Genomic DNA, 9,778 nt, shown 5'->3' with positions numbered 1-9,778 from the left:
TTGTGCCTGTGTTGGGTCCTTGAAAGAGCTATCCAATTAGTCCCACTCCTCCTGCTCTTTCCCCATAACACTGCAAATTTTTCACTTTCCAGTCTTTATCCAATTTAGTTTTGAACTTGACAACCATCCTTTCAGTCGCATCACAACATTCCGGATCACACAATCCCCTGGGTAAAAAAAAAAACTCCCTTCTGGTTCTTTTGCCAATTATCTTTTGACCCAATACTCAAATACCCTGCTCACATTCACTCTCTAACTCCATGTTAGAAATAGTCACTAAGGTAAAGTATTTGAGGACTGCAGACACTGAGAATCTCTGTATGTGCCTTTGTAAAAGTAAAGGGAAATATAATGGTTGGGAGATACTTCCAAACTTCGTATTTATAACCTTTATTATTGTCAGCTTGTTCCCACCACCCCCCCTTCCTGATGCCTTTATAGAATTCCGGAGCAGAGGGAGTAAGCAGGAGAACCAGTTTCCAGTTCTATACTCTATTTGTCTGCTCGAATGTGTGGTAAGGCAGCTGGGCTGACAACACTAGGCAAACCTGAGTAGGACTTGTTGCACAGGAACACAGGCCAACCAAGGAATCATTGGCGTTAATCGTTTCTTCATTACTTACAGAATGGAGGAAAATGTTACCAATGGACATGATGTCGTGATATATAAGAGGAGAGATAAGCCAAAATGCTCCTGCTCAATGGAGGTGGTCAGCACGGAACCTAAAGGGTCCCACTGGACGGAGACTGAACTGCACCAGTTAATGGGGCAGCCCACTCAAGAAAAACAGAGGACGGACAGCCAGGTCTTCATCCCTGCCTCGGCCTATCCCAGCTCTTCAACAATGCAGGCTTCACAGGCCTCTGCTGCACAAGTCCCAAACAATAACACATTCCTGCCACTGCATCACGGGAAGGAGGAACAGCCACATAGGCCCGAGGACGAGGTGCCTCAGTATGATGTCACACTAATGGAAGAGAAGCTTCAACCAATAGAACAGCAGCTTCAATACCTGCTGAAGAAAGCAGAGGAGTTCCAGACACACCTGGTCTACAGGTATTGGCACAGCTCACTTCTATTCTCACTCTTTCTCACGGAGATGAAGTTTCATTCTATTCTTTTTTCCTTGTCGTCTTGTTTTGTCCAATTCTTCAGCTAGCTGGCTTTATCTTTCTGAACCTGAGGCCTTGACCAATGTATTTTTGTTTTGCCTCTTGAAGATTGACATGGCTGTGGAGGCAGGTGTAGTTCATGGCCGGAACCATGATGGCCTAAATTTCACGCCAAAATCATGGCCATTTTGGAGGTGTTCATAGTTATTAATGAGTAAACCATGCAGCAACCTTTGGTTGAGGGAGAGAGGTAACGGCTGAATTGCGAATCACCACACATTGCTGGACGATTTGCGTCAGTCCGCCATTACCCTTGCAAAAATGACAGCTCGCCCTCAACCTCCCCATGAGCTTCCCAAAGTTGCTGCATTTGCACATTAATTACCCATTAAAACTCAACTGAGGAAGTTAGGGCAGGAACTTAACAGCCTAAGTAACTTTCTAGAAAGATATGCCATTCAACCTCTCCTGCCCAGAAAAGGAACAGTTTAAAATGTGAAGCTTCATTCTTAGATGTGGTAAATTGTTGTTAGAGATTTTTAAAATACTTTCTTACATTTCCTTCTGTCTGTTTTCCCCTTCCCTCTCAATCAATCCCCCTTTCCGTCTCTTTATTTCTCTCTCTGTACCTGATTCATGTCTAATTGACCCGATTTTCTCCTCTCTCATTCCCCTCTATCTTGCTCTCTCCTTAAATCTCATAGGTTAAGGCAATAGACTCTTGGGGCCAATTGTTCAGAGCCAATGGGTTTGATAGTGAAGAGCCAGGCTTAAAGGTTAACTAATAGGGCACACGGTGAGATGCCCCTCTCCAGCAAAATGATTGTAATGGCAATAAGCAAATTCTTTGGTGTCTGCTACTTGACAGTCTTCAGTCTGCTTCCTTCCCTGCAGTAGAGACCGAATCCACAATGAAGAGTTTGCCAGGGCCGTGCCGATCTTTGTGAAAACGTGCCAGCCATACTTTGCCTACCTGGAATCCACGGCGCGCAGCATCCATTCTGACAGGAAACCTCTCCCTGAGTATATCCAGAAACGGGTAATGCTTTAGGAATAAGATTGAAACACGTTTGACAAAGGTTCCAGCGCTGGTCCTGCCCACTTGGGGAAGTTTGAACAGCACAACCGAATCCAGGCCAACACTCCCAGTGCCAGTGCTGAGGGAGTGCTGTACTGCCGGAGGTGCCATCTCTCGGATGAATCGTTGAACCGTTATGCCCTCTTAGATTGGCATAAAGGTTCCCATGGCACTATTTTGAAGAATAGCAGGGAAGTTCTTCACAGTGTCCTGGTCAATATTTATCCCTCAACCAACATCAGATTACCTGGTCACTATCATATTGCTGCTTGTGGGAGCTTGCTGTGCGCAAATTGGCTGCTGCATTTCCTGCAGTACAACAGTAACAGACAGTACTTTAAAAGTACTTCACTGGCTGTACAGCACTTTGGAAAGTCCTGAGGTCATGAAAGATGTTATATAAATGCATGGTCTTTCTCTTGGTACTTCTAAGATTCAGTCTACTCTCTGGGGCAGCAATAAGGTGCTATATTGTACCTGCAAACTAGAGAGATCCTCATTACTGTACAGTGGCTCCTGCCAGAAGCCTGTTTGTGTGTGCTCATGTTGGGTGAAGAGAACAATTGTATTTATATAGCTGTTGTAATGTGTTAAAATGTCAGGCATTTCACAGGAACATTATTAAACAAAGTTTGACATCAGGCCAAAGATTAGGGCAGATAGCCAAAAGCTTGGTCAAAGAGATAGGTTTTAAGAAGTGTCTTAAAGGAGGAGAGAGAGGTGGAGAGGTTTTAGTCGGTGGGGGGGAGGAATTCCAGAGCGGAGGATCCAGGCAGCTGAAGGCACAGCCACTAATAATGGAGTAATGAAGATTGGGGATGTTCAAGAGGCCTTCAAGAATTGGAGGAGCGCAGATTTCTCGGAGGGTTATGGGGCCAGAGGAGGTTACAGAGATAAGGAGTGGTGAGTCCATGGGGTGGGAATTCACAAAACGAGAATTTTAAAATAAGTATTTTTAAAAACAAAGTTCAGGTAAAATGAAAACCTGTTGAAGTCCTGCATCAGGGGGGTTGGCCGACTGATGGGGACCTATGGATGATTCCGTGACACGTTCCCCTTCTCTGTTTGCGCTTTTACCTGTGAGGTTGCTCGGGAAGCCATTCCTTCACTGACCTACGCCCTATTTTATTGTCAGTATTTCTGCTCATCAAGCAGGTTGACATAGGCTTTGACACAAACCAGGCAAAGACGAATCCTGATGTAGGTTTATTTCTGGTGCTTTTTGTGCTGTCGGCTGTCCCCCCGCTATATGTATTGTTGTTTTTGTTTTCTCTCTGTCCACCTGATCTGTACTATTATTTCCCAGCTTTTGCAGTTCTCCCAGCATCTGGCCTCGAATCTGGAACAGCTGGTCCTCATGTACGCATCCTTCGGTTTCATCTCCCTGGAGGAGACAGACCCCTGCAGGTAATGGGGACCCTGGCCCATCGCCATCACTGTCTTACTGGGACACAAAATCACAATCCAGCAAAATATCCGGCCGTGTAAAATCAATCATTCCAAACTGCCGACTATCTCAAGGAGACCAGATTGTCCGGTTTGATCCTGATCTAGTCTCCCCTACTGATCTGGACTGCCTAGTCTGGTAGTGAGCCACACATATTGAGATGGTCCCAGGCTCTTAGCCTGTGTGGAGCTGGTTGATCACAGCTGGGGAAGCCATGTGTTTTGGCTTCAGTACTTCCTAAGGCTGCAAAGAGAAAACAATCAAATTCTATGGGAAATAAATATCTAACGAGGGTAATGATCGGGCCCCTGGAGCAACCTGTTGCCTCAACTCAAAGACACAGCAAAACCATTTGAACCAGGCCGCACAGCAGCTGCCTGGATGTCCAAGGAAGTATTTATCCAAGTCCCTTTCGAGCTTTACAATTGAATCCACTTCCACTCCCCTTTCAGGCAGCTCATTCCAGACCAAAACAAGTCACCGCATTAAAAAAATCCTCATCTCCCCTCTGGTCATTTTGCCAATTTACCTTAAACCTATGTCGTGCAGTTAGCAATTTCTCCTGTCACTGGAACAGTTTCTCCTTAGTTACCCGATCAAACCCCTTTGTGATTTTGGAATACCTTGACTAAATTTCTCTTTTGAGCTTCTCTGCTCTGAGTAGAACCACCTCAACCTCTGCAGTCTCTCCCAGTAACTGAAGTTCCTTGTCCCTGCTACCATTCCAACCAATCCCCCACTGCAACCGCCCCCCCACCAAGGCTTTGACACCCTTCCTGATGTGTAGGATCGAGAATTGGACACAACCTTTGACAATATGGATTGGGTAGGGACTATATGAGCTGTAGTTTCTTTCTGGAGGGGAGGAGGGAGAGATGTAAATCAAAAGGTTCTAATCATTTCCCCCCAACCACCCCGTACTCCTATCTTTCTCCTTTTTTTAAACAAAAAACTCGGGCGTTCCAGTATCTGCTACTTCTACAGAGGAGAATTCCGCCTCGGACACTGGTTCCGCGTTTCCACCTTCCGGTACTGTATGCCTGTGCCTTACACGGCAGCAAAGGAGCCAGCCCTGCTATTCAAGAAAATCCGGTGGAATGTGGATATCAGTGAAGGAACATCGTTTGGGGATGCAACAGAGCCATGTACAGAATAGTAAGTATAGATATACAGGGTAAAACGGCAATACGAGAATGGTTCCAGGGGTGAAGGACTTCAGTTAACGTGGATGGATTGGAGAAGCTGGGATTTTTCTCTTTAGGGAAGACTGAAAGGAGATTTGCTAGAAGTTCAAAACTAATGAGGAGATTTGCAAGAGTTCAAAACTAATGAGGGGTCTACACAGGGTAGATAGAGAAAGTGTTCCCATTGGTGAAAGGGACACAGATTGGCAAAAGAACCAAGGGCAGCATGAGGAAAATCTTGTTTTTTAAACACAGAGAAGGTTCACTAAATTAATCCCTGGGATGGAGGGATTGTCCTATGATTAAATAGACTGGGCCTTTATTCTCCAGTTTGGAAGAGTGAGAGGCGACCTCAATCAAACATACAAAATTCTGACAGGGCTCAACAGGGTAGATGCAGGAAAATGTTTCCCTTGGCTTGGGGGGTGGGGGGGTGGTGGTGGTGGGAAGGGGTTCTAGAATCAGGGGACACAGAATAAGGGGCAGACCATTTAGGACTGAGATGAGGAGGAATTTCTTCACTCAGAGGGTGATGAATCTTTGGAATTCTCTGCCCCAGAGGACTGTGGATGTTCAGTCATTGAGAATGTTCAGTCGTTGAGTATGTTCAAGCCAGAGATTTGTAGATTTCTCCATATTAAAAACATCAAGGGATAGTAGTGTTGAAGTAGATCAGCCATGATCTCATTGAATGGCTGAGTGGGTTCGGAGGGCTGAATGGCCTACTCCTGCTCCTATTTATGTCCTTATGAATGGTCAGGATCTGGAATGCACTGCCTGGGTGCGGTGGGGACAGGGATTCAACCATGGCTTTCAAAAAGGAAGTGGATAAACACCTGAAGAGAAAAAAATTGCAGCATTGAACCGATCTTACAGGGGCATGGACACAATGGGCTGAATGGTCCCCTTCTGTGCTGTAACCATTGTATAATTATGGGGAAAGCGCAGGGGAGTGGGATTAGCTGAGTTGGTTTAGCAGAGAGGCAGCAGAGACACAATGGGCTGAATGATCCGCTTCTGTGAATCTATTCTATGGTAGCCAAAAAACCTCCCCGTGCTATAAGATTATAACCATGTTATTTTATATGATGATGTATAGATTTATGTAGTTTACCTGCTCTGAGTATTGCTGGTTGACTTATATCAGGTGTATTGCCAATGTCAGTTGCATTTTCTACATGAATTCCTCTATCACTCAGACTTGCTTTTTCACTGTCCTGTTATGTTATCATGCAGTTACTTCCTGTGCTTCAAGGAGGCGAATCAAGTAATGGACAACAGCCAGCCTGGCCCCAAAAGTACACCTTCCGCTGCCAAAAGCAGACGCCTCTGGTCAATCGGTCGCTGGATTCAAGTAGAACCATCTCCAGGGGAGCCAGATCTTCTTTGCTGGTAACTGCTGCCTTCGAGCTCTATCCTCTATAGAATTAGATAGAATGTTCAGCACAGACACAGGCCGTTTGGCTCAGCTGATCCATGCCAGTGTTTATGCTCCACCCATCTCCTCCCACTCTACTTCATCTCAGCCAATCAATGTACCCTTTCTCCTCCCTTGTGAAATAGCTCTTTTCAGCAGGGCCGCGGTGGACAGCGATCAGGAATAGGAATATCAGCCTTTTCATCTCCCTTACTTAGATCAGCTGCAGAATTCCTGATTCTAGCCTAACTGCACTTGCTTTTAACCTGGCAACCTTACCTGGGAGCTTGAGCTTTTGGGTATATAATCACTGCTGTGATTGGGACACTTAACCACGTCAAAGGTGGCTATTATTATATTATCAGTGCTTCAGGGCAGGAAGAGATTTTTCTCTACACTCTTTGTGTCTAAAGCCACAACATAGTAGAGCTACAACCAGAACATGTTGGATTGTGCTGCACTTGTAATCAACCATCAATTAGGCTGGTGAAATAATAAGAGTTCCAACCACAACAAAATATTTATAACCGTCATGTCCAGTCCCCTTCTTCAGCTTTGCTCTCGGTCTTTCTGCAAAAGAAAAATTCTTCAATGGTTTCTGGGGATAGGATATCAGCTCCCAGTGGGAGGATAAGGCACTTTGCCTATGCTGTCATACCAATGGAAATATGATCGTACTCTGCGGGGTAATGGATCCCTATTGGATGAGGATGAGAGAGAAGTACAGGGCCTGGAGACAACTCCAAAACAAACCCATATAATCTCAGCTGTGTGCACCTTCCCATCATTAAAACCATAAATCATTTCTGCAGACACTGCATGGCTTTTATTCCACCGGAGTGGCACTAACGCACGAGATAAATCAGCAGAACGAAAGAGATATAATAGCGCAAGTGAAGGAAATAATAAACTTTGTTTCAGAATCACACAGTGAAGTGTTGCACCACACCACTGCAGTTTAGCACAGGACATCCACAGCCCTGCTCTCTCAAAAAAAAAAGTTAAGCCCAGCCAGGTATTTAATGTGAACTGGATTGTCTTTTAGGGCTGCTGTTTGTGCTGAGGGTGTGAGGAGGTAGAGAGAGAATTCAGAACAGGAGCAGTGGCATGCAAGCATTGCTCAGAATTACAAACGGTGACTTAATTCACTAATCACACAAAACGGGAACTGTTCAACTTCCGACTGCACTACGGTCCCACGCTGGCTGCCCAAGAGGTGTGGGGAAGGGCAGGTCGGAAGACCTCGTGGGTCTGCTCCTGGACCTGAACATCTGTTCTGAACACCCTCTTTCTCCTGATTCTCACCGGTACCCAGGTAGTCCTGGAGAGGGTGCATGTAGTGGCTGCTGAGACTTTCCATGACCAGTAGGCAACGAAGGGGACTGGAGCATGTATGCCAGATACAGAAAACAATTTTAATTTAGAAAAAAAAACACAAATGGTCTCTGAACAGGTTTATTGGTTTCTTTTTATTTTAAGAAATTAAAAACTGGCTCTGGTGCAGTAACTGTAAAAAACATGGTATAGTTCACAGGAAATGGTTTCTGACAGAACCCCTGCATGTTCTCTACATCACCCATTTATGTGTGTTTTAGGTTTCTATACAAGCAGCCTCGTGGTGATTATGAGCTCCTCATCACCATTGGGTTCGAGGAGCCCTCACAGATCGCTGCTACAGATCTCCTGGTGGACATTCTCCTGCGTCAGAGATCAGCTGACCTCTCAGGGACGTTCCAGTCCAAATCAAAACCATTCTCTTACCTGGACGTCCAGAGTCACCCAGACCTCCCAGCGTCATCCTGCCAGGTGGTTTCAGCTGGGCTTTAATTCAGAGGCCTTTACAACTTGACCCGTTCTTGTAAACCTAATTTTCTTAGCACCAGCCATCAACTCATTTGGGGAAGAAAAAATGCAGAACACCCTTTCAGCTTGATGCACTCTTCTACCAGCTTCCCAAGATGGAGCAGAAAGTTGAACTGTTACACTTTTGTCACAAGAATTAAAATTATTCTGACTAGTTTATAATGTAGAGAAATTTATTCTACTTGGGAGGGAGGGGCATGTATTGGGCTTTTAAACATGTTGCCTATTATGGTCCAGGGCATAGTAGCTCTTTCAGAAGCTAATGACTGACTGAGCAAAGAGTATTGCTAGTGATGTGTGTATTGTAGTAATAGTGAAGAATCCCAAAAACTCAATTTATTAGACACGCTGCTGCAGCATAATGCTTTCGGCTGTGGCAAGTCTTCAGTTTGTTGAGGCATAATATTCTCCAATGTTAGTTTATCCTTTGACAATTTTTCAAAAATGTTAAGTACTTAATTTAACAGACTCTTCCCAGGTCCTGGTTTGTTCATGGAAGTAGCCCAGGCCATAGTATAAAAGACACACTTGCATATACGTCAAAAGTTAGCAAATTTCCATAGAGAAATGGATGCTACACCTATTCAGTGGTTGATCTTTACCTCCTGTTTTGAAAATATAAAAAGTGTAAATTCACATGCCAAGGGAATAATTTGACTCAACACGTTCTCTTTGACATTTTATTTTCAGTACACCTTCACAAAAATCATGCAAAGGAATGCCCGTGGTCATTTGTAGAGGAGGATAAAAACATGAACAGTGTGACTGTACAAGTCAATCAGGTTGTTACAACTAAACAGCTTAAAATTTCTTTTCAAAACCTACTCGCTTTCTAGGCTTCAGCTTTAACAGCTAACCCACTATCTTTCAATGTATTTCATCCTATTCAACCTTTTGACAAGTGTACATATGGATTCTGGATTTTAAAAATCACACTTTTGTCTCTACTCAAAACACTTTCCACAATGCTGAAAAAAGGTAGGCTGGTTAGAAAAAAAAAATAGCATTACACTCCTAGCGCCAACATGCTTAAAAAAAAAGGAATGACAAAAGTAACTGGCTCATCTACCAACTTGTAGTGAAGATTAGTATCTCACTATGACAACTCCTCGAGTAGAGAAACAAAAACACTGGCCGTCTCTAGGTTGTTCAGTTCCGAGACATTAACCTAGATTGTAGAAGGGGCTCCCAATCTTGGTGGTCAATTAATCCCCAGAATATGGGAGGAGCTTTCAAGGCAGAGATGCACTTTCTGGACTCTCAGCAGGAGATGTGGCAAGGGCATTCTTACAAATTTGTTAATGCAGGGTGAGGGGAGTGAGGGAGAAGAGGAAAGCAGGAGGTTGGACTGGGTTGCAGGTTATGGACTGGTGCAAGTTTAATGGTAAACACAGACAGGCACTTTATAGTGCAAAACTTGGATTTTTTTTAAAAAAAAGCAAAGGCCAATTTAGAGATTTGGGCATCAATTACTGCCTACTTGCCACGATGAATAAAAAAGCTGTCTTGCACTATGGGACAAATACAAGAATGCCAAATTTCAAACCATCACTACAATCGGTGGAGGCATTGTTCTTCCCATGGTAGAGTCAACTTGTCAATCAGCACCCCTTTCTTCTGTAGTAGGAATTATTTGAAATCCGTGTGTTTGTCCTCGAGTGCAAGACAAAAAGCTT

At 44.3% G+C, this 9,778-nt stretch overlaps 1 protein-coding gene across 1 annotated transcript; it reads left to right on the top strand.

Moving 5' to 3' along the window:
• The first annotated feature begins 576 nt into the window (after positions 1-576).
• c28h19orf67 (chromosome 28 C19orf67 homolog) lies at positions 577-8,214 on the top strand. The gene is made up of 6 exons (XM_078531553.1): positions 577-1,057; positions 2,008-2,152; positions 3,498-3,598; positions 4,605-4,793; positions 6,059-6,214; positions 7,835-8,214. Exons 1-6 carry the CDS (start codon positions 627-629, stop codon positions 8,064-8,066), a joined length of 1,254 nt encoding a protein of 417 aa, XP_078387679.1. The 5' UTR covers positions 577-626; the 3' UTR covers positions 8,067-8,214.
• Positions 8,215-9,778: the final 1,564 nt, after the last annotated feature.

This window comes from Cetorhinus maximus, chromosome 28 (assembly GCF_964194155.1).
Source record: "Cetorhinus maximus chromosome 28, sCetMax3.hap1.1, whole genome shotgun sequence".
Lineage (NCBI taxonomy): Eukaryota > Metazoa > Chordata > Chondrichthyes > Lamniformes > Cetorhinidae > Cetorhinus > Cetorhinus maximus.
Note: the sequence above shows the minus strand (reverse complement) of the source record. Positions and strands in the feature narration are given on the sequence as shown.

What these genes read in the sequence shown, in the direction of transcription:
- c28h19orf67 (XM_078531553.1), top strand. Translation starts at nt 627, where the DNA reads ATGGAGGAAAATGTTACCAATGGACATGATGTCGTGATATATAAGAGG. An exon ending in CAGACACACCTGGTCTACAG is followed by an intron (nt 1,058 to 2,007) that starts GTATTGGCACAG and finishes CCTTCCCTGCAG; the next exon opens with TAGAGACCGAATCCACAATG. An exon ending in CTGAGTATATCCAGAAACGG is followed by an intron (nt 2,153 to 3,497) that starts GTAATGCTTTAG and finishes ATTATTTCCCAG; the next exon opens with CTTTTGCAGTTCTCCCAGCA.